The 25,444-nt window shown below is 39.3% G+C and overlaps 1 protein-coding gene across 1 annotated transcript; it reads left to right on the top strand.

Moving 5' to 3' along the window:
- The first annotated feature begins 1,327 nt into the window (after positions 1-1,327).
- On the top strand, positions 1,328-24,004 carry vipr2 (vasoactive intestinal peptide receptor 2). The gene is made up of 13 exons (XM_027008092.2): positions 1,328-1,556; positions 6,926-7,028; positions 12,353-12,460; positions 15,112-15,218; positions 19,631-19,728; positions 20,082-20,220; positions 20,449-20,599; positions 21,696-21,756; positions 21,946-22,015; positions 22,534-22,625; positions 23,392-23,536; positions 23,629-23,670; positions 23,829-24,004. Exons 1-13 carry the CDS (start codon positions 1,509-1,511, stop codon positions 24,000-24,002), a joined length of 1,338 nt encoding a protein of 445 aa, XP_026863893.2. The 5' UTR covers positions 1,328-1,508; the 3' UTR covers positions 24,003-24,004.
- The last annotated feature ends 1,440 nt before the right edge of the window (positions 24,005-25,444 follow it).

Raw genomic sequence — 25,444 nt, 5'->3', positions numbered from 1 at the left:
GCAGGTTGCTCTCCAGGCCTTACTGTCTCTGATGCTTTATTAAAACGATTTGACAGCTGTTATAGATTCAAAGCCTGCAAAAATGAGGCCGGCGCAGGAGATAATTTGAATATCCTCAGTGCTTGGTAAAAAAATACACATAATGGAGTGTTACCTGGCTCACAAGTCAGGTCTTGGGCCCTAATGGAATGCTACTTGACCTCTCATAACCTTACGCAGTCAGCAATCACTAAGACCAGTCTCTTGCACATCTCCAAGAGCATCCTGTTACATCCTGTTAAAAATATGTGTGCTCAAAGTTAATTATTTATTTTGTCAGCTTTGCATTAAGGTATCAGAGAAATTCAGTAATTAAACTTCTATATCAGGCATACGCCCCATAGACAAATGGCTTGTCCATTAATACAAGATTAAAATAAAATCTTATCACACCAGGCGCTAAATCAATCTTCACAGACAACACTGATTCACAGAAAAGAGAAATATATTGATCGCCAGCTCCCCGATAAACTGAAGGTTGGAAAACCCAGGAAAAAGGTACGTTTTCTTATTACGTGCTCTAAGTTTTATCTTGTCAAAACAACACCACCAAATATACATATTACAACAAACTACTACTACTACTGCTACTACTACTGCTACATCATCATCATCATCATCATCAACATCATCATCATCATCAACAACAACAACAACAACAACAACAACAACAACATTAATAATAATAATAAAGAACATGGACTTCTGGCTCCTTTGACTCAGATTGCTACAACAAGATTTTTTTCTGTCCATCCGCTGTGGCCAGAAGAGAATTCTTAGAAATATCTTAATTTTCCTATTTCTCCGACGCACAGACAATTCATTTTGCCGACTAAACTGTCAGAATGTCTTGGCGGGAATGTAGTGAAATGTCATAAAGTGAGATCTGAAATATATCAAGCCTGCTGTTTTGTATTAGGAAATGCTTTGAATCACAGACCTTGTCAAAACGGTGTCTGTCTGTGTGTGTGTGTGTGTGTGTGTGTGTGTGTGTGTGTGTGTGTGTGTGTGTGTGTGTGTGTGTGTGTGTTGACATGTGCACGCGCGTTGGTTTTAAACTGAAAAGTTGGTGTTACAGAATGGTTAAATGCTTTGGGTCTCCCCCAGACCCATTTGATTCTTGGGTTGGGAGATAGTTACTGTATTTTGCTAGTTTATAGGCGAGACTAGAGGTATGCGCTTTAGACGTTGAGTAGCGAAAGGAGGAGTAGCTACAACAGTTGCCACTGAATCAATTGTTCTTAGTTGACAGCCGCACTCGTCAACAGCGGGGTCACTCTGGAGGACGTGTATCGCTCTCACGCTTTTCCTCACGGATAATGATCTTGCTTTTTTTTATTTTTTATTTTATTTTTTTTAGATCTGTCTGTTTAAAATGATCTTGATTTATGGATTGGAATGAACAACATTTAAACATCTTACGAATTCATCTGGGAACAGAAGCCATTTAGAGTCCGCGGCAGTAAAACATGTATCGCATTCACTATCTTCTTCTTATAGTTTGGCTGTCGTGTTTGGTAAGTTACCTTTCATTGTACAGTGTTCAATGGCCGTGGGTTTAAGGTATTTCTAAGCTTTATATAGCTTGTATTAATATTTCACGTATGTGACAGGACATGAAGTTTACCAGGAATGCAAGAAGCGTGTTTGTAATCAAGACTTAATCAAGGACAAGTCATAATTTCAATGGAATGAAGTGAATTCATTTCTAGATTGAATTGAGATAGTTTGTCAAATGTTCTGGGAATTTTCGTGAGTATTCCGCACATTTTATTGTGCCCACGTCGTGCGTACTTTCAGTTAGTTCCCATCTGCTTACACACAACCAAATTACTTATTTCATATGACGAAAGGAACTCACCAAAGACCCTTGAGTTGCTGCTAACAGGGCTGTTATGGTTGTGGTGTGTAAGGGGAACTGTACTTGAAACGCGGATTTTTAGGTGTTTCAGAAAAGTTCTCAGTGACCATATCATAGATTAGCATTCCCTTGCCCAAGCGGCTGGGGTTCAGCACAAGGTTTTGGTTCCAATTGTAAAGTAAAAGGCAGTCTGCTTCTCCCGTCTTTTCTTTTAGTGTTAATACTCTTAATGATCTACAACACGGAACCTGTTCAGTGTACATAAATCGGGGCTGTTGTTCTGAACATGACAAAACGTATTCTAATGACATCAAAAGATTTATAATGCCATAGCTGCTGAATAAAATTAGTCATATATCTTACACGGCTTTAAATATATTCACACAGCCTGCAGTAGTTTTATATTTTGCTAAGTTCTAAGAAACATTTCCTATTAATGTTGTCAAAATGTTCTTTGAAAGTTTTGTGCTTTTGACATTCTCTTGGTAATGATGTCCCGTCGATCATGAGCAAACTGCAGAATGTTATTGGTTTTGTTTGGGTTTGGATCAATATTTTGGTGGGGTTTTTTGCGCTGTATTAATGTTCTTTCTGTGTTTGTGTGAGAAGACGATTTCATTATGTTCTCAAATGTTTCTTTAAATACAGAAAACAGTGCACCAGTATACAAAATATGCCAGCTTTTAAATTATTTTACCAGCAAAAATTTCATCGTGAAGTTCTTCAAAGCATGCGAACAATGTTATGTTGTGGCTACAACCATATTTTGGCAAATTTTCCAAATTACTTAGGAATGTTGCAAATACTGTAAGGATTTTGATATGGTAACCAATTAAGCATCATCACATATCATTTCATCAAGTTTCATGAATGACTCAGGTGACAACCAACCTAACAAATAAACCTGCTGATACAAATTTGCTATGAACATGCTGCTATAGTAGCCATTAGCTATTAGCAAATGTGATTTTGGAAATTTAACATTCAAAAATGCTGCAGTTCCAGCTAAGTGGCAGACAATGTAGAATACATGTGAAGGCCATATTTAAATGAGCCAAACAGGAACTCTGCACATGGTGTAGATATGCAAATATATTGATTTAACTTATGCAAAGTGCTTTCAGTTGCACATACATTATCTGCTACATTATCTAATAGCTTACTGGCCTTCTCCAACTGAAGTAAAGCACTTTCTTATATGGCCATACAGTACGTCCCAGTGGGAAAGACTTAGAACAACTGCACAAGTGCACCAAACTGCAGAACATATCTGTGATCCATTACTCTCTCTCTCCTGTTTGCATAACCACACACTCGCTTTTTATCATCAGTTGACTAGTTTGCATTTTGAAGATAATGTGCTGATACTGAGCTTTAAATATGACTTACCTTTTCTTTTTTACATATGTGGCATTGACAAGTCGAAAGTTTAAACCCAACTTTAGAGTTCACATGTACTGGGGATATGCTGTATGTCTTTCATATAGCATGGCTGTCCACAGATTTGAAGGACTAGGCCCTGAAATTAGATTTCTTTACATTTTATCTTGATCCATAGCTCAAAGGGTATCTCCCCATATGGAAGATGTAATTCACTGATTCTCCAGTGAGTCTAACAAAAAATAGATGAGCAAGGGTTTTTACACAGGAATAAATTGTTTTATATAGAATAACTTCAGGCTCTATTAGAATTCAGTGCAAGTCCATTTTCATAAATTGTAAACTAATCGTTATTACGATTCAGGCGTTTTGACACAAGCTCTCCTGTCAATCAGCGTGTAGGACATAAACCCTGTAAGAGAAGATTAAAATCCCTAAATGAAAGTCCGAACTGTCGTGAGTGCAATTGCCAACATTTTTGTCTCATCTATGTCTCAGTTCAGGACATTATAAGAGAGTGAATGTGGCTTTAGTTTGTCCTTGTAGTGATAAGTAAGTGCGGGTAGGGTGACTCTGCGTGCTAAATGAGGGGGTCAAGTGTCCATCTGGGACAGAAGGTTTCCACAGACCACCAAGCCATTCAGGCTCCTCTCTTATTCCTGCAGCTATTCACTGTTACAGGAGGATTATCCACTGCATTAAACACCTCTCCATTATTTTTTATAAGGCTGAGAGTTAATCCACATAAAAGTGGGCTGTAAATCCAAATTATCTAATGTTCATAAAAGAGATACTAGCACGTTATTTGTACAGTATGTTGAGTTCGCTAACAGCTGTTGCAGAAGCAGTGAATACTCACCTAGAGTGATAGCATGGATACCCATAGTATGTTACTAATATGTCAGTTTTCTTCATCGAGCTATAGCTATTCTATTATTCTAAAAACAGTGTGTGCTAGGGGTGACTTATAGCAGAACCTAGAAATAGAATTATTGTGCTCATGTTTAAAATGTGTTTATAATATTTGTTTAAAAAAATTAACTGCTAATGAATATGAAATTTGTTGTCCAGATTTTATTAAATTTGGTAGAATATTATCCTGTATAAACTATGCATTAAACATTTGGATATCTCTAAAACTGAGTCCTTCTGGTCTCCTTGTGGCCTAGGACTGAACCCCAAACTGTGATGCAATGAGTTCTTGGATAATGCGATTACCAGTAGGTAGGGATTAGCCTCCCTTTTCAACTCCCTTTACCATGATACTAGTCCTCATCTTACATTGAAGTATTTCCCAAGTGAGTTGACAAGTTCCATTTTAGAAGTTCTACCTTTTTTTATGATTGCAGAATATTTGAGCAGCATCCACCTTATAGCACACAGAATATTAAGGCGATATGAAAACATTCCTTGTTACACTGCACAGCAAAATAAAACCAGCTGTAAATTTGTCTTTGCTAAGGGTTTTATCTGATAATTGATAACTAGCAAATTCATACACAGCAGAATATAAGATATAACAACAAAAGATAATTTTCTCTGATAAACACCATGACAAGTTTATTTTTCTAGTTAAAATCATAGCACATGGGTAAGGATCTAAATGCTTCGTCCATTGCCTCTGAGAGGATCGTTGCTGTTTTGGCAGATGTTAAGCAGCAACACACTGTGCCTATATATGCCACAAAAGTAATTAAAAGTGCTGAAAAATTAGACACTAATGATTATTTTAGGAGCGAATGAACAGTCTATTAAAGGTCATCTGTGAGCAGAGATCCACTGTTTTTTTGTTTTTTTTCCCCCTGTGGCATTTTGGCAGTTGCTGGTGGGGGATTTAGAAGTATGTGTGTGTGTGTGTGTGTAAAAACGTGTGTAGAAGTGGATATGTGTGTGTGTAGAAGTGTCTGCAGAAAACAGATTGAGATACATAGGCAGAGCAAGAGCAGGGAGGATGAGGGCTGCTACACTGCTACACTGGAAAGGAAACAAGATCACACCTCTAAAGGCTGCTGCTCGCCGGCCCACAGCCAAGCATGTGTTTCAGTAGCTCACGTCTGGAGTCATGCCTTCAAACCGGCAGCATTTATGAGGACACCTTTATTGACATATTGAGTACCTCCCCCAAAACCCTCAATGCTTTGATATTTTGTAGGTAAAGTCATCAGTTATGTGTGTAAAGACCTATCTGTGTGTGTATTTCTGTTTTTTATATTAAAATTGTAACCACCGTTATGCATGACCTGTCATTCTAATGATGTTTCTGCAGTTGCTAAAATTTAGTTCTCCTAACAAACCATTTAAACCCATGTTTCCCTGATGATAAGTCAGTATTTGGGCTTGCATGAATCATTTTAATGGTGGTGTTACTGGAAAAATAAGGATGGCAGGGATTATGACATTTTTCAAAATGATCTTATAAAACACAAAATGGACACAGTCAAAATAAAATGCAAAACTGCATTCATGACGCACTGACATTTGTGACATTCAGGACCCAGTTTCTATTTAATTTCAATAGAACTTCAATAAATGCTTTTAAAGTTTTTTTTTCCTCTTCAGAAATATTAAGTCAGAATCATTTTAACTAACACTATCACTGTCACTGTTATAATTTCATTCTGAAATGGGTTACAAGGATGGTAAACAAAACAGTATTTTTATTATTTTTTTTACAATAGTACAATAATTAGTGGGTAATTCAATTAATTATAACTCACATGCATTTATGCACTATTTAATTAATCATTCTCTTCTGGAGTAATGCATAACAGAATTACTAATAAGGTTTGCATTATATCTTCACCCTCAATACCTTCTTATCTACATGCTGAATAAACACTCTAATGCATGGATTGTGCTTCTCAATGTAAAATGAGTTTGTTTTGGAAGAGATGAGATAAACACACAAGATGAACATTGACAGATTGGGGGTGGGGTGGGGTGGTATCTAATTCAGTCTGTTTCAGAGAAATGTCCATATGTATATTGTCTGGGAAAAACCTGATGCTAATGACATTCTGTCTTTCTCTCTCTCACACACACATGTCTGTTAATGAGTTCACAACAGGGACCTTTAGGTCAGATACAGCTGGAGTATCTTAATGCTGAGAGCTGTACTCTTTAAAGAAGACTGCATGTGTCTGGCCCAGATTCAAGGTGTTTGAAACTTGTGTATTTCTGGATCCAAACTACTCCATAAACCAAATACTTTATGGTGTTAATTTTTCACATTTATGCTGTCAAGATTTTGCAGGACTTCTCGAAATACCCCTGATACTAGTCACATTCATTTCTCAGAGGAAATTGGGGGTTGTGTGCTCTTTATGATTGCTCTTTGATCAGCTCAGCACTGTAGTGAACCATTTCACCATGTCATCACCTGCCTGCTGATCCCCAGCTTTGAATGCTGTCAACAGCAAAGGATGTTTAACTGCACAGGAAGTACTCTAAGCAGTAAGAGCTTTTAATGGAAAAAAAAAAAAACACGCCTGCCTTGTCTTCGCCGAACAGCTTCGCAGAACCCAGATTTAGGTTGAAAAGTTGACAGTGTATTTCAAAATATGCCACACCTGCCATCTCTCTTATCTAAGCTTAATGTGAAGGATGGAGTCGCGAGAGATATGTAACGGCGTTTCCTCTCCGCAGGTCAGCGGGAGACACCCGACGTGTCACTTCCTGTTTGAGGTGCAGCTGGCGGAGAAGGAATGCCAAGCCAAGCTGGAGGAGGAGTTGGTGCTGGACTCCAGAGGTACTGCAGGTGTCAATGAGCTGACACATGAATTTTATGTCATATTGTTGATCAACATTTTGAGACCACTTCTAAATAGTTGCACAGCAAATCCAAGCCCCACTGTCATAGCATGGGTGCTCCAGGCTAGAGTGCTGGGCATTTCTTTAGCCAGTCATGTCAATCAGCTCAGATCAGCAGCTTTCTCCGCTCTCAAAACATAAAGTTTGAAACAACATCATGTTATAGTCATATTATAACCTATGATTGTTTTTTCACCATAACTTATAAGTTATTTATGAAACAATTCATATCATTATATTGCATTGTTTTTGTTGGTATGCACAATTGTTGTTGCTGCTCTGCTCAAATGTTTTTTATTTATCATGTCATGGGTCCTTTGTTAAGGATTTAAATGTGACTGAGTTACTAATTTATTAGGCTAAATCACTGAGTCATATGAATGAAAATGTAAAAACTTCAGTGCAGTTAGTCTGTATTCCATTCTAGATGCAACACATCTTGGGTTGGTTGTCCTTATTTGGCAAGGGATAAGATTTGCTGTTACCACTGTCCTCTGAGATTCTAGGAAAATCTCACTGTCTTTCATTACAAATGCCTTCATAACTGAGATCTCTGTAAAATTAGATTATCAAGTATGTGAGTTAAACATATTCAATATAGTTTGTTCTTTTCAGATATCTATTATTTCTCAGTTGAACTCAAGACCCATTACAGTACAGCTAAAACAAATTTGAGTTAAACATATGTTTCATAATTTTTTTTAAGATTTGAATCTAAACCTAATATATTGATGTCAAGTTTCACTTAATGCACTAGATGCACTACTAATGAGAATGTTACAGGATCTAACTATTACACTTAAAATATATTTATGTGAAAAGGTTAAGTACAACATGTGTCCTTCAGTCTGAGTTGGTTTCCATCGTTCATGTAAACGAGCTGGTAATCTGAATTTGTCCTACCTTGTTGAAATATTCTACCGTAACATACAGAGCATATGTAGTATGAAGGAGGCATACAGAGCGATATGGAATGTACACCAAATAAAGTAGTTTTATGATTTTTAATGTTTCCATAAATATAAAATGAACATCAAAAAGCAAACAAGAGTGGCTTGTAGGCATATAACTTGCAGAGTTAAAGAAAGTTGAATTAATATTATGAATACAATAAAGGTTCACAAATGTGTAGAGTAATTATGATTTATCTAGAAAAAAACTCATGGTACCCCTTGGTAATTCTAAACATTAGTTATCATAAATCAACAGAGGACTGGCTCAAACAACCGACTCATTTAAGATGACACACCACTAAAACCCAAACCAAAGCAGCATCACAGTATCTCCTGCCACCTTGCTTGCTTAGGTTTTATTATTTGTCTTTTATGGACCACATGCCAGGGAGTAATTCCAGAAAATGGTTTAATAAACTTTAAACTTAACCTTGAACTCTGAGTTGACCCAGCATACTGAGAGTTATCAGCTCCAGAACAGCCATTTAGCATTTCACTGCATGAACTGAGTCAACTCTAAGTAGATTGAGTTTAACTGAAGCACACTCATTGTTAACTTCAAAATCTATTTTCAAATGACAGGTAGCAGTGGTGGCTTAAGGGAAGCCTACACCAAGAGACGACCAAGTGGCAGGGATCATATACAGAAAAATATGCAAGGCACATGAGCTAGACATGCTCAAGTAGAAATGAGAAGAACTGCAGAGAGTGGAGTGGAGAATGACAAAGTTAGAATCCTGTGGGACCTCCAGACCCAGACAGATAAGCAGCTAGTGGTGAACCAACCAGACACTGTGTTAGTGGACAAGATGCAGAAAACAGCCCTGCTAATAGGTGTGGCAGTGCCAAGTGATGGAATCATCCAAAGGAAGGAGTAAGAGAAGTTAGAAGAACACCAGAGACTGAAAGAATAAATTGAGAGTGAAAGCTTGACACCAAGGTTGTCCCAGTGGTGACAGACGCACTTGGTGCTGGAAGAGTAACAATGTCAATCTCAGTCCAATAGTGGGCAGCTATTGACCTGCTTTTATAATTGGTGTACTGAGGTTAAATTGTCTTTACCAGTTTCTTCAAGGAGGGTGTTGGATAAGTGCACCTTTGTCACATAGAGCAGAAAATGAAGAAGGCAGACAGCTGAATAAAGTGAAAAACTGATGTTGAAATATGTTGTGTTCCCGTGAATTGTTGGGTCACAAAATAACATCTGTGAACCATGCCTATATGTGTTACACTATAACAGTGTGCACAAAACTAATATTGTTTAATAATATTATAAATATTGTGTCCTCAATACTCTCAAGACCACACTCATACAGAAGTGTTTTGTGAATTTTTCTAATTCCACACAAATGATTAGTAGCACAGTAAATCAGAGCCATGGATCTGATGTGGGGGCTCATAGATTCTTTGCATATAAGGCCATTGTTCCTGTGTGGACTGTAGCCAGAGAAGCTAAATTAGTTTTAACTCCCTCTCACCCCTTGGGATCTTATGTTCCTTACCTGTCAGGCTTTGTGGGATCATGTTTGATCTTCAAACAGGCCAACATGTACAAGAGACTGCTGGAACAAGGGATTTTATCTTGCTCTACAGGTGCCGGCCACTATACACACTCATGCTGGCTTGACTTTTAAAGCGAGGGCACTTCTATATTTCCACAGGGTTGAAGTGTCACACACAAGGCCTGGAGTAGTGCTTCCTAATGTCTGATTATGAGCATCACCCTGTAATTGCATCTGTAAAACACAGTTAAAAGAAGAGTAAAAAGACCAAATATATTTGAGTGGAATACTAAAGATTATTGTATAAGTTATTTTTACAATCAGTTAAGATAAAAGTAAGGTTTCGAAAGGCAGAATGAAATCCATTGTGGACCTTCTTCCTCCTCTGTAGAGAACATCTGAGCCACTACCTTCTCAATTCATTGTTGTTGTCTGTATGGATATATTAATGATTAAACCCTTGTTTGATATGCTAGAACATAATACAGTGAGCACCAATGCAGTCTGCAATTACTGTTATCTGTTCTTTTGTTAAGAAGAAGGAGGTAGTTTTAATTCATGCTACAGTCTTGTCAGCACTTCGCTGTCTAAAAGTTATTTGTTAGGGGAAAAATATTATTAAAAAAATGTTTTTATGAACCTCATGTTTTGGTGAGACTTTATTTACTTGTGTGGATTATTTCATTGTCAGTTGGCCCAGAGAACACTAACACTTGTCTGGTATGTTTGCAGTTCTGTAAACAGCTCTGGAGTACAGAAGAGGATGCAAGAAATGGAACTTTGCTCGAAATATTTGGGCTACTTATTGTGTAACATGTACATGCTGTGGCATTCCAAAACGAGGCTGTCGAGGATGCGGTCACCATCTGATCTTTCTAAGATTCCACCTGATCTGTCTGAGATTCCAGTCCCCATCAGTAAAGTGTCCCATAGCGAAGTGTTTTCACTGGCTTCAGGCTCCTAAAGCCACTTCATTTTCAGTACAAATAAACTGAGTAAGAGAAGAAATATTTTATGCTACTTAGGAAAGTACAACTAACAGTATTTTATGCTACTTAGGAAAGTACAACTGGCTGCATTAAATTTATGCTACTCAGGAAAGTATAACTTACTGTTATATTTACTCTGTTTTCTGTATCTTAAAGGTCTGCATGTTTAAAAACATGTGCAAACTTCTCAAGCCCTGTAACAAATGCCCAGACTTATCTACTCACAGGATTTCTCACTGGAATTTCTTACATTTTTCCTTACTTTTTTTTTTTTTTTTTACTAAAACAGCACGTTTTTAATATTTTGTGGGTTTGCCTTGATGAATATGCATTTCTACTTAAGGGTACAAAATATAGGGAGGTCTCAATGCAAAAAGGATCATTTAACACCTGCAAGGCATTTTACCAAGCTTGCAATGTGGATACCAAGTGTACATTAATACGACTGCATGGCAGGTACCAATCTTTTTGCAGCTGTTGTCATCGTGATGGAGAAACTTTGGGAAAAGACAATAGGTAGATGTCGAGAGCAGGTTATTCAAAACTGTGTCAAGAGGCCAAAATAATGAAAATACTTCATTATACCATGAATTACATTTTTTTTTGGATATGCCATTTTGGTTTTATTTCATGTTAAATTTGCTTTTGTACTTCTACTGTCTTCTCCTAGACTATGCCAACTTCCTCAGTTGTTCTTCTGTTTTGTCTAAAGTTTATTTAATGTTTTCACCCTGAAACATTTTTGCTTTTTGTCTGTTCATCTAAGAACTCTAACCCTAACCTTATCAGTATCTCAAATTTTATTTCTATTTCAGTTTGTTTCCAAGAGATCTCTTTGAAATGTGAACTCACCATGGCCATCAAGACCATTTAGCTCACACAAAACTCTCAAATAGTCTTTGGACATAATGGCATTCAGTCAAGTTTTGCTTGTAATTCTCTAGCAAAATTCCCTTTAACTAGACATAGAATTTATTGGACTGCCCATGCAAATCAGTACTCTTTATTTAGGATCTTAATAAATCAAAGCGTCTATCCCTTACTCACTATAAATGCCCTTATGCAGCGATGCGAGCTTAACCACTTGCATCCCTCGTTTATGTCTACCTAGTGGATTGCCTCCAATAAAAGTTCCACTATTAAACAGCAGGGAATAAATGGCACTGTAATCCTTGGCTTTTTGCTCCTTGTAAAAGGTCATCAGCTCTTGAATGCCATGCAGGGCTTTACTTGTTCTATGTGATGGATGGCTGTGTTATGGTGCTCTCAGTTTCTGGGTCCACCGCATGCTGTTTATGTTCAGACCCTGGCGTTGCACTCAGAGGCGATCAGTAAGAGAAGAGCTGTATCTAGCTCATGCACCCTAGGTTAACCTGCACCAAGGGAAGGGTGACAGCATGCTCCGCTCTTGGTGTTTGAGAGAAGGTCTGAGTGCTTCTCTGTACCATTTATATTATTGGTACTGTTGGTACTATTGAATAGGTTATATGAGCAATAATGTGTTTTTTTTTTTAATGAACCAGTTATTTGAGTAAACATGAAACATGATCTGTTATGAATCCTAGAGACTGCTTGCCTGTTACATAATCATCCAGACACATTTTGCTGATGTTTGGAACGTGCTGACCCCTTCTTTCACAGGGCGGTTGAATGAGTGAAGGTCTTATCTTCAACTGCTGCTCCCCCAGGGTCATTCCGCAGGCTGCATGGTGAATTTCTCACGGCCCAGATGCTGTCATTCTCTGGGTTGTTGGTTCATAGCTGGATTCAGAAATCAGTGCCCTTTGCTGACTGGATCATGTTTTTTTTTCTCCACAGGCTGTCAAGGCACATGGGACAACATTTCTTGCTGGCACCATGCAGAGGTCGGGGATGTGGTTGTCAATGCCTGCCCGGGAGCACTGAAAAACCTCTTCGGCAGAGACGGTAATACTGCAGGACCGCCATGACGAGAGCGTCAGCAGGGGCGCATCCATGGAGATTGCACTGCATGCAGCAATCCAAACTCCTCATGTAACATATCACCCAATTCTTCACTAGTGGCTGAAGTTTTTTACACACACACACACAGGTACATAACTAAACTATATTCGGGACAACTTGTGCTTTTTTTATGTGTGAGTATGTGTTTGTGTGTGAGAATGAAAGTGAGAGATGAAGCGTGTAAATGGGGAAATAGGGTCATCCAAGCCTGGTGAGGAGCATGCTCTGGGAATGTAGCCTGTATTATTGGAACACACTACCGTCATTTGAGTTTGAATCTCCCACTTCTGTGGGAGACCTGGCAAGAAACCAAAAACAAAACAAAAATCGGTTGACATTTTAGATTTATATTATAATTGGACATAGTTATAGGATGAAGTGGAGTGAAGTTTTGATGTTATCTGGATGATTTCAGTCTCCTATATTAAGGGAAGTGTTTTAGCGGCTCTCAGAACCTTGCAGACAGAGCAGAGGAAGTCCATCATTGGCATTAGTGCTCCACTGTGTGCCTGGGACTGTTGGGCCCTACTTTAAGAGAGTAGTGATGTGCTGTGTCTCCAAGGCCAGCTATGCCTGTGTTGGCTGCTCCACTTCCAGAAGCTAGACTCCATGTGCAAGGGACTTAGGCCTGTGTGGGCTAGAAGAGCTCTCCTCTCCTCTCCAGGCTGACCTCACATGTACTTCAGTGTAGTACCAAAGAGTTCCCGTGAAGGAGGCAAGACTCCCTGGAATGCTCTGCTGAGTGCCTCTTTGTATCTGTGGATGTGGGTGGGGGCTTTTGCCTGTTTGGCTTTTCTCTTTGTATTTATGAATCTGTATTTATGATTGAGCAGGTGTGTGTGTGTGTGTGTGTGTGTGTGTGTGTGTGTGTGTGTGTGTGTGTGTGTGTGTGTGTGTGTTTGTGTGTGTGTGTGTGCCTGTGTGTGTTTGTGAGTGTGTGAGATGTGTATATTCACTTCCATTTGTTTGCATGAGCATGGAGTGTGTGTGTGTGTGTGTGTGTGTGTGTGTGCATGCATGTGTGATTATTCATGATTAATGTTTTATGGTGGTCTGATACTAAAATAAACAGCCATGCATTCGTAGGGAGTTTACATTCTTCACTTTCTATGTGTGCTTTACAGCCAGATGTTACTGCACTCCCTTTATGTCCACCTCCCCTGACATGCCATGAAACATTTAGCCCTCTCAGCCTCTCAGCCTGGAGCTCTAGATATATAGTGTTTACCTGTCTAGTAGGGAGTAGGGAGTCTCTGGTGACTTCATCAGATTTATATTCTCTTGGAGAATGGACTGTTTTATTATACAGTAGTGAATTGGTTAAAAGACCATTGCATAGTTATTAGGTTTGTCACATCACTTATTTAGAAGTCTGAGATAGCTCCTCACCCCTCAAGAAATGTACTTCACTCTAGCTAAGTAATTTTTATTGTGAGTTTGTCATAGGGTATTACAATATTTTATTATGAGTTGGCTACATAGAAAAATGCTCAGTATACTTTTATTGTTTCTGGCAGACACCATTGTCATCGCTGAAGTTTGTATAATGTATAATTTGTCTGCCAGCTCTGCCAATGTAGGTATGAAGGCAGCTATTTATGGAACATCCTGTGTAGGAGGCAAATGTTTTGTTACTGATGCTGTTAGCAAGCCTACATGATGCAGGGTGCACAATCATAGAAGGCTTCACAAACTCTTTGAAGAAGGCTCCTTAGTATTTTGTATCTCTCCCTTGACTCTCTGTCCCTGTGCAGTGGCGTGTGGACATGTATGAGTGAGATCTCAATAATCCTATTGATGGTGATGATGAAAAATACAATTTTTGATATGCTAAGACTGAGGCTACCAAAAGTGAGAGGACAATATATGAATGGCACTTAGCTGAAAGCATGCACCCCCCAGAATAAATAGACCGGAGAGTGCTCACACTTGGGACCACATCATCATCTGTATGAATGATATACTTTACATACATGCTAATAGAAACCCTAACTTGCACGTACACCCAGTAGGCGTCCAATTAGAGCTTTTAGTCCATCTGTTGCAATACACACTTCATGATAGTCATCCATTAGCTCTTAATCGATGGTTTCTGACTGCAGGACCACTGCTGCTTGGACGTTTTAACCACTCCCAGGACAGCAGTGACACCACCAAGTGTAAAACCTCCGCTGTGCCTGATCAACATGTAGCACCCTTAACCATATACAACCACGTCAGGATTAATGCTGTGTTGAAAATTGTCCACCACCCAAATAATATCCAGTGAGCTGTAGTCATATGCGATGAACAGACTAGGTTGACGAGTCCTGCATGCCAACTGGGTGGGGTACAGCCTGTAATTGTACACTTATAAAATGTAACAATAAGGCACAGGTGCCAAATTAAGTGGCCACAGAGAGTTGATCCAACTTAGTTGTTTCTAAACAAGCTGCTAATAAGCACATGCTACACTATTTGATGTTTTAGTAACTGATGGACTGCTGTGTTAGTCACATTTTTTTAAACAATGACATTTTCTTTTTTTCAGTGTTTCTGTTGCAGTTGCCCTTCTGAGTAAATCAAAGTCATCTCATGCAGTTCTTGTATTTTAGGAAACATTAGCAGGAACTGTACGGCCAGCGGCTGGTCGGAAGTGTATCCCAGCATCCGCAGTGTCTGCTATTCTGACTACAAGCCCAGCAAGGTGAGTGGGACCAGAGCAGAAACTCTTAGGATCATTATTTTGGCTGGTGACAGGCATTCATCCTTGGGATAAATATGTATCACCTGGACTTTGTGTCTGGCATGATGGTTGTGAGATTGGTTAACTCAGCAAGATACCTTAGAAAATAAGAATCCCTTCTGTTTGATGGGTGGTCTCTGTGCTCCACAGAGTGAGTGCCTTGCTGTCTGGAGCCTCAGGGCTCTCACACATCTCTGTCCGAACCACTCAGGCTGCTTTTGTGTGTGTGTGTGTTTGTGTACCAGTGATAAAGTGAGAGAAAGAGATTTTAATTATAGATTTTAACTATTTTTATGGTCTGCCCACCAATTGCAGTGTTATGTTTCTTCCAAAAATACCTGCAATATGGAAGCAAAAGTGAGTGAGTATACATTATATAAGCAAAACAAGACTTAACAATAACAGACTCAAAGAGCAAAAGTAGCTTATTCTCATCTTTAAGAGCAGAAGCTAAAAGAGCGCTAAGTGTTTGGTTTACATATTTTGCAGCTATTTAGACCTCATAAGAATTGCCCGTTCCATGTTACTGCTTTCCGGTAGTGCAGCTGATGAGCAGCGGGTAAATCGTAAAGGCAGAGACAAGCCACTGAACTGGAAAGGAAAGACACTTTTCAGGAAGTGAACTGCAAGGAAGCGGCAATGTCAGGCATGCCCTCCAGAGTGAAGGCCCGAGCAGCTGGACTGACTGTTAACCTGTTAAGGTAGTGGTTCACATACTCCTACTTTGTGGGCACAGATACACAGGCAAAAATACAATTATTATGAATAGTAAAGGGCTGGCATCAACCACTTGATGAAATTCTGAAAAATGCTCTAGCACAAACCATACTCACATAAGACTTCAAATTGGGAACCCTTCTTGTTACTGGTACTATATTATTTTCAAGACCTAGTTGGAAAAAAAAAACTGCTTATATTTTCATTATTAATTCATTTAAATGAATAGTGCTTTAATCTGGGCTGAAGTTACAGAGGAGAGAAAATATTCTTGTGGGTTTTATGTGTTGTAATTATTAGTACATTTTCAGTGGACAAATAAAGAATTATCAAAATTTTGCAAGAACCCAATGATTACTGATTGAAAATGTTCTGTTTTCCTAGATGTGTGTGGAGAGCAGTATCAAGGAACATTATGATCAGGCTGAGACTGTGTTTTTATGGGAGAAGAACCACACACTTTTTCTTGCACTGAAAGTTTTCATACAAATTTAGTGCAAGGTGGCTATCAAAAAACAGTAATTCTCAATTCATGTGATAATTCATTTCTAACATGAAGATATTCCTGCTTAACGGGCAGCTTTGTGTGGGTATTCTTTATAGCAGCTCAGAGTTTGCTTTGACTGCTTCAGGGGATATGCTGTGTGTTGGGCAGGGAAGTTTTCTCAAGATGATGCTGAGGATCAGATTACACACCTTGTGTCTTCCAGTCGGTGGTGGGAAACGTGCAATGTCTCTCATGCAGGTGGGAGAGGGTGAAAACCTGGTGGGCCTGCTGTAGATGCAAGAAGAGCCCATGGTTTATGCTTGAGTCATCTTGGGAATTGAATTTGTTTTAAAATAGATTTAATGAACAACAAACAATAACAACAACTTGCTTAAAGTAAACTTTTTTTGGCAGTACAGCGATGAACCCTGCTTTCAGAATTCCCTCTGGATCCTATGCATTATGTACTATTATGTCATCTCCCGTGCTGATAAACATAGTAGTGAGTTGTTTTTGTTTTTTTTTGCTGTTTTATTGTGATTGATCAGTGGAAGCTTTATGTCAGTCCTTTAAGGCTCTAGATAGGGTGTGATTGGTACAGCATAGTAGGTCAGTCTAATTCCTACTGTTCAAGTCAGAGAGAAAATCAAAGCACCATCACTGACTTGATTCCTCATTACCTCTCACTGAAACCTAGTCCTACAAGTGTCCCAGTGATCTGCATGATTTTGGGTGTCCCAAATCTTTAGTTTAATGAACATAAGGCAACACTAGCAGTTATTAACTTTTATCCAATAATAGGCACCAGATGGTGCTAAATGATATTAAATGATACAATAGGCCTACTGTAAAACAACTGAATTAAGGTAAAGTATTAATACAAATTATGAATATGATAAATATCCACATTATAAAGACAAATTCTGAATGAACAAAGTAAATAAATAAATGTTTGATCAGAAAATGAATCTGAGTGCTCTGACTCGTTTTGGTCTAGTCTGATTCCATATGAAGTCTGAGTTGAGCCAAAAAGATCAGGACTCAAGTTCAACTTAGTTGTTCAACTAAGTTCAAGTCTGAGTCCTGCAAATGCGTTCTATGCCACTAGATTTGTGACTGGAAAAAAGCAAGTGACAGGTTTATAAGCACTGTAGAAAGTGACAGCCTTTATAAGCATTGTAGGAAACATTTGCCATTGCCACCATTTCAGAGTAGTGGTATGACCCGGCAGTGACCTCAGATATGAATAACGCAACGCCTATATTGGAAGAAAATGAAAAAAAAAAAAAGTCTGACTTGGTCCTTGACTGAAGTCACTGCAGAAGTTATTTTGTTTCATGTTTTTTTTTTTTGGAAAGCTCATAATCACTGCTAGTGCCATGAAATACATCCTGTGGAATAAACCGTTCCATGTGAGCGTTTTGTGTTAGGACCGCGTTAATAAGGAAATGCACTTTTGACCTCCCTAAAAACACTGCAGGACTGTTGCCAATCTTGAGTTTTGGGATAGTAGCCAGATGCTTCCCTGACGTTATTATTTGTGATATGGAGCAGTAAGTTGCTTTTCATTCTGTACATGTGATGGGGGGCAAATTTAACATCAGAACAATTTCTTGATGAAGTGTGTCATGGGCAGTGAAGGCAGATTCTGTTCTTTTCAGGAATCCTCTCTTTGAAATTAGTATTGATGACACAGGGTTTTGCTGCCCCAAGGTTTTGGTTTTTTTGGGGGGCCGGGGGGAGTATAGGCTGACCTCCATCATTCCAAGCAGTTGTGTATCACTGTGCACTCCCATTTTAGAGAAATGACAATAAGCTTATCGATGAATTAAACCATGCATTGATCCTTTAACCTTGGCATATTGATCCTGTTTGTAAAGGCGATGTAGACTCATTTTTAATGGAAAATATAGATCGCTGGATGCATGTGCATGTTCATTAGCCCTATTTATATATCACATATTGCCTTGAGAGGGGACAGTATATCCTAAGGCCTGAGTTAGCTATCCAGCAGCTCAACAGGCAGGTACACAAGCATGCCTTTTAAACTTCAGGGATTCATGCTATTTTGCCATAAGAAGCTGTCAAACTGCTGCTGACCTTTCACAGGACACACTCTTGTTTTAATGTCCTCTTATTATGAGATTATCCAGACACTTTCCATGGGCATCCCCAAAAATACATTCCAAGAGGCTCCTTGATATTCTTCTGCCAACATAAGTGTCTGTCTGAAAAAGGAAATGGTCCCACTTCCCCACCGAACCTTTCCTGACTGGAGTAAAGTGGTTCCTGCTTCAATACCGTTGTTTTGCTGTAACCCAGTTAACCTTTAGGTCACCTCACTGAAGAATGTCCAAATATTTTAATTCTTTGTGAAATATTGTGGCCCATTACTGGTTTAACTGAACATGGTATTTTAGTTTTAATGTGACATTATATCAAAAGGTTATTGGATCCTGACTACTAATGGTAGCTAATTTGAACCAGTATGTTCACCTTGGTGACAGTGAATATTGTTAAGCATCATCATATGTGTGTCTGTGTTTTTATATCTATCTGTCCATTTAAAATACTATACAGATATACTGTTAGCCTTGTTAAAGCTTGAAAGCAAACAGAGCCAAAACATTAGTCCTTTAAATAACACAAGTACTTATAAACAAGAAAGGTATGCAGCAACTAAGCTGTTCTATAAAAGCTAATTGCCGATGCATGGAATGTTGTTAGCTTGATGTCCACATCAGAAATGTTAGTTAAGCTAAGCTGTGTCTGGATGTGCCAGGTTGTGTGTAAGGCTAGAAGAATGCTTTTTATGGAGGACGCTCATATCTGAGCTCCATCATACCCCTGTCCAACCACACTGTCTGCCCTGCTCAGAATTTCTGTGGCTATCAGTCCAGTGTTTCATCATCAGAGAAGTGAATGCATGTCCCCTGTCTGTTTGTGTGGGTGAAGGGTGAAGAGGTCCCTCACAATGTTTATGCAGGCTGTTTTTCTTTTCTTTTTTTTTCTTGCCATAAATGTCTATTTACAGTTTATTTATAGCTGTGAAGGTCCTGGCCAGGACAGAGCAGAGAGAAGAGATGGGTTTTGTCTTTCGATGAATAAGCACATCCCTTATTCGTAGCTACCAAAAGCAAAAGCTGACTTGTGTTGGTAACTCTGTGTTCTTCTGATTTACCAGCTGATGTTCTACACTGTGGTGAAAACCCTGTACACGCTGGGCCACAGCCTCTCTCTCATTGCTCTTATTACTGGAAGTGCAATCCTGTGTCTCTTCAGGTACAAAATAAGCCCTCCCTCACACAAACATGACCTTACCCTTACTGCCATGTTTAATGCTCCGTGTGAATGGACAGCTTTGGCAGATATTAACTGCAATCATTAAAAGAATTGAGTTTGGTTATATTTTTGGGAAGACCATAATTCAGAGTTTGGGACAGTAAAAACATTACGCTTGGTGTTCTGTTTTGTCTTGATAGTGTTTATATGACTGTGAGGCTGAAATATTCACATAAAAGCTGGGAGGCGGACACAATGAGAATTGCCTAATATTTAAGTGGTTTGGCTTTGTGAAGGAATTATCATGTTTAAAGAACAAATGGGTTTGCTGAACATGTTCCCCATCTCTGCAGAAAGCTCCACTGCACCAGGAACTACATCCATCTAAACCTGTTCTTCTCCTTCATCCTGAGAGCCATCGCTGTGTTGGTCAAGGATGCCATCTTGTTTTCTCACAACGAGAATATGGAGTGTCACAAACTTCCCTCATTGGTGAGCTGTTGGTGCCCAGGGAACATCCCACCAAAACCTCCAAAAACATAAGTTTAAACCCTTTGCAATGGCTATTTTTAAGTTACTTATATGGTCAGTGGAATGTGCCTTTACTATTGCTAATACATTAGCTTTACCTTTGAGACAAAGTACCAGACCATAAATGAGTGTAGTAGATGTGGAATAAATCTGTTTAAAAGATGGCTGTGTTTTGTCCCTGTTCTCCAGACAGGGTGCAAGGTCAGCCTGATATTTTTTAACTACTTCATTATGGCTAATTTCTTCTGGCTTCTGGTGGAGGGCCTGTACCTGCACACCCTGCTGATGGTGTTCTTCTCCGAGAACCGGCACTTTGTGGTCTATCTCCTCATCGGATGGGGTTTGTCTCACTTCCCTTGTTCAGAGAAACTGCTGTCTCATATTGTCCTCATTCTTCCTCATCACAACATATGTGATTTAATTTATGGCTATCTATTGCATGGGACCATTCAAGATTTTTGGCTATTTGCCTAGAACAAAGCTAAACAAAACTGTTGGGGCATGTTATGTTGTAAGACTTGATTCTGAATTCTATTTTTTGCTATCACTAACAGATATTGATGTCTTTAATTATTATGTTGAGTTTTTGTGGGAAGTGCTCTTTTAGCAAAATTTACGAAAGCGCTTTCACAAGCCAGCATTATTTGGTTAGCTTTCCTCTCAATAGTCATCATGATACAATGAAACAAACTGCAACTAAGGCAAGTCATGTCCACGTGTACAAACCTAAACAAGCATGTATAACCTTTTCTGCTGCACTTTGCTTTTGCCCATTCCAAGCCCTTCCCTTATAAAGGAAGCTCCGGATATGACAGTGCATAACTGGACAGCCCATCACTGGCTTTTCTCACTGCACTTTTACTGCATTGTGCATTGAAATATCTTTGTGGTTGACTGTCTCAATGGGCCAGAGCCTCTGTCAAGACGACAAATGAAGGGAGAGTGACTACAATTCAGTCAGCTTGTTTGTGCCTAAGGACTGAGGCAGAACTTTGGCTCATGGCAGTCATCCCATTAACACCTCATTAACATTCTCTTTCATCATTGACAATGATAATAAACAATCTCACTTTTTTTTTTATGTTTACCAGGGTTTTCTCCCCTAACACAACCAGTACAAACTCCTTTTCAAATCTAGGTTGCTCTGCTGAAAATCAAGCCACTTTCCCTGCCAAGATCTGGACAGTGATATACTCCCTTAATTTCATTCTAAACTCAACATCATAATAAACCTCAGGATGAGCAATTATTGCATTGGTGAAACCAAAACCCTTACTTATCCCTTATGAAACATGCAGAGTCTTATGGAGTCTGATCACTAAGAAAATAACTTGCTTATATTTATGCTCCTAAATGTACATACATTATAGAAAAGGAACTGTTATGATGTTTCCCTTTCTCTAAAGCTGCTGATAATTGATCTCCCTCTCTGCTAGGAATCCCTACAGTCGGTGTGATAGCATGGATCATTTGCAGGATATATCTGGAGGACATAGGGTGAGTGGAGTTGCTCCAATTTTCTAACGCATAACTCACATGGGACACTCAATATAGAACATCAAGCCGTTAGGGCCAAAAACAGAGAAACAAAGCCCCTTGCTTTGATCAGAAAATGGAAAATACATGTCGACTCTGTATTTCTATTATGATTATAAGTGGTGAATTTTCTTCCCCTTTTTTGAGCAGATGCTGGGAGAGAAATGAGGCTGCAATTCCCAGTAGGGTGATCAATTGGCCAATCATGGCCTCCGTCATAGTAAGTGTGACCCTTTTCACACATGTTCTAAGTGATAAGGCTCGTATGAGTGCACTCAAGAGGAATAGGAGCGTTTTCTGCAGGTCTCCTCAGCTTGAGTCGTTCATGATGAATGCCAAGAATAGCTGAATCATATGTAATCTAGGCCAGTGTGATGCCTGTCAGCTGAGCAGCGGGATGCTTGGAGCATGTGCTCGTCAGGGAGAGAGGAGAAGGAGGAGCAGTACCGTCCATCCCCCGCCCCCTTCTTTCCGGGTGTGTTGCATTGAAATCGCTGTTACCCTGGATTCTGGTGTGACATTTTCATGTTACATGAATCCACATGGGAGGGAGAGAGAGTGCTGCTCTGCTAATGGACGGGACAGCTTTTGGGTCTGATTATTATGAAATGCTCTGTGGACAACATTGTGAAAACTCTGTTTCACTCTTTGATATTAAAATGGTAACATGTTGACAAGGACAACATTTCTCTAGCCTTAAAATATTGATCCAGCCTTTCTCTTTTTGTCTTTGCTCAGATTAACTTCATTCTGTTCATCAGCATCATTCGGATCTTGGTGCAGAAGCTGAGGTGTCCTGATGTGGGAGGGAATGACCAGTCCCAGTACAGGTAGTATATTGTAGGCCAAGATATCATTGCAGGTAGTGTATCATTGATCAAAATCTCAGTGCAGGTAAAACATTATTTGCTGCCCTCTTAGTGTTACAGGGAAAACACATGTTTGCCTTTAAGACCTCTTCCTACAGTACTCTCTCTCTCTCTGTTTCATTCTCTCTGTCTCTCTCTCACTCTTTCTAACTCACTCACTAACATATTGACTCTCTCTCTCTCTCTCTCTCTCTCTCTCTCTCTCTCTCTCTCTCTCTCTCTCACACACACACACACACACACACACACACACACACACACACACACACAAATAAACCCCTTACATTTTTCCTTATTGTGCATTCATGGCAAAAGTTGCACTGTCCTGCTTTGACTGGTGAATCGAAGAATGGAAAATTGCCATGCCTTGTTTCAGTAGATGTTTCTGACTTTTTTTTGTTGTTGTAGATTGCTGAATGTGTTTGAATGTCTCACTGCTGAAATATTTATTTGTGTGTTTTTGTACCACTCTGAGCCATCATTCTGCAATGCAGGCTCTGAGAACTACTAATGTATAAAGGGAAGGGTTGCACTGCCTGGCACCTTCACAAATGCTTTATGTCATTTTCCAAGTTGGGATTTAATTTTTTTGTAGTTTTTCACCCACTTTTGAACAATTTACCGTGAAACATTATGACAAATTCTGTAGAATCCTGCTTTTTTTGTAGTGTCTGCACAATATTTTCCTTCCTATTGAATCTCCTGCTTGTTTGTTCTATTTTTTTAGGAGGCTGGCAAAATCAACGCTGTTGTTAATCCCACTTTTTGGGATTAACTATGTTGTGTTTGTGTACATGAAAGAGGAGACTGAAAATGATACATTCGAAGCCAAATACAAAATATTCTTTGACCTTGGCTTTGGCTCTTTTCAGGTACTGATCTTATGTGTGTATTTCAGGAATGCTGTCCATAAATTTTATTTTGTGATTCATAAAATCCATATATCTCCATGCTTTTTCCACAGGGACTGGTTGTTGCCATTTTATATTGCTTTCTGAATAGTGAGGTGAGAAAGGCCTTCTGAACAGCAATTTCTACTTTATAGATCAATGCATCTAATCCAACTACATTTTTGTAATGTAAGTGTTTCCTGTGTAATGCTTTGTGGCATCACAGCCCAGGCACTGAGTGTTTTGTATGTATGTGTGGGTGTGCATGTTTCAGGTCCAGACTGAACTGAAGAGGAAGTGGCTGAGCGTGTGTCTGAAACGTTACATTAGCCGAGACTATCGGCTGCACAGCTCGTCCATGTCCAGAAGTGGCATGGACCACACAGCACCTTTCCATCGCAACTCCAGAGCCCAGTCCTTTCTGCAGACTGAAACTACCGTAGTGTGAGATTGTCCACACACACACACACACACACACACACACACACACACACACACACACACACACACACACACACACACACATGCTCATGCTCAAATACACATACGCACATGCACACACACTCAGGCTCAAACACACGCGTGTGGGCATGCACACACACACACACGCACACACACACACACACACACACACACACACATACACACACACACACACACACACACACACACATACATACACACACACACACACACACACACACACACACACACACACACACACACACACATACCTCTTAACTATGTTTAGGAAGAACAGCTGGAGCAACTGCACAGGAAACACCACATAAATGGCCTACTGGACTGTCTAGTAGTGGGAATGTAATGTTTTACCAACATAAATTACAACAGTTGGTGTTAATGCCAAATCATGTTTTTTAATGTTTTTTAAACCAAATCTTGATGTCTACTTACAGTTTGACAGTACTGGACCAACATACAGGGTGTTTAAAAAGATAAAATGTCTGTAAGGAAGCTTTGGTAAGGAGACAAGGACCGATTACATCAGTTCTGATGTATGAGAACCCCCACATTTAATTTTATATTTACAATGATTGCAAATAACTTATTTCAGCTCTTACAACTTGTAAACATAGAAAGATGTCATGGTTCCAAACGCTTTAATTCAAAAGCTTTTCTTTATTAGTACAGCACATGCGTTATATCAGACAGTACTTCAAGTACAGTACTTATGACCTTGTAAGTATTTCCTGACTCCTGGATCTTTTTATGGATGGCCAGGGAGTTAGACACAGAACAGAGGCTTGACATAGAAGCCTTACACATTGCTTTTCCCATGCTCTGTGGATCTCTAGCATAACACAGGGACTTTAAAGCCCTGGAACACAAGCTCTAATGTTTCAGGTCTAAAGCTTGAATGGAAGCTGTTGTTCCTCTTCTTGCCAGGCTTGTAGTGGTGTTGGGATCATTGGGAATTTTTATTGGCAAACATTTTCGTATCACCTCTCTTTTTCGATGAAGCCTTATGTTTCAGTCCCGTGACCACGAGACGTTTCTCGCAGGAGAGGACACTGCATTTATTCTTCTCAACTGGAGACAGGGAAGAAGCATAGACCCAAAGACCCCGTCATGTGCATGGATCAGAATCTCACTGTTGAAAAAGGATGGGACCACCTGTAATATGTAAACTCTAACAAGAGTGTTAATATTTTTATTGTTGATGTGTGGATAATTTGATCCAAGGCGACGCTATAAATGAGTGCCCAGCTCCTGGAGACTCTAGAGATCTGCCATCCTGCAGTTCTAATATTCAGGTGTTAATATTCAGATTGATTAACCAGATAAAGTTTTAAAGATAAAGTTAGGGTGATAAATCTCAAGAAATGCCACCATTGCTGCAGATGTTTGAATTATGTTTAACTGTCTGGT

Source organism: Electrophorus electricus, chromosome 5, assembly GCF_013358815.1.
Source record: "Electrophorus electricus isolate fEleEle1 chromosome 5, fEleEle1.pri, whole genome shotgun sequence".
Taxonomy (NCBI): domain Eukaryota; kingdom Metazoa; phylum Chordata; class Actinopteri; order Gymnotiformes; family Gymnotidae; genus Electrophorus; species Electrophorus electricus.
The sequence above is the reverse complement of the archived record's forward strand: the minus strand, read 5'-3'. Positions and strand labels throughout refer to the sequence as shown.

Bases quoted from the DNA above. Each gene is read 5' to 3' on its own strand.
- vipr2 (XM_027008092.2), top strand. From the start codon at position 1,509: ATGTATCGCATTCACTATCTTCTTCTTATAGTTTGGCTGTCGTGTTTG. The intron at 19,729-20,081 runs GTACAAAATAAG...CCATCTCTGCAG, and splicing joins GCAATCCTGTGTCTCTTCAG to AAAGCTCCACTGCACCAGGA. The intron at 22,626-23,391 runs GTAGTATATTGT...CTATTTTTTTAG, and splicing joins AATGACCAGTCCCAGTACAG to GAGGCTGGCAAAATCAACGC.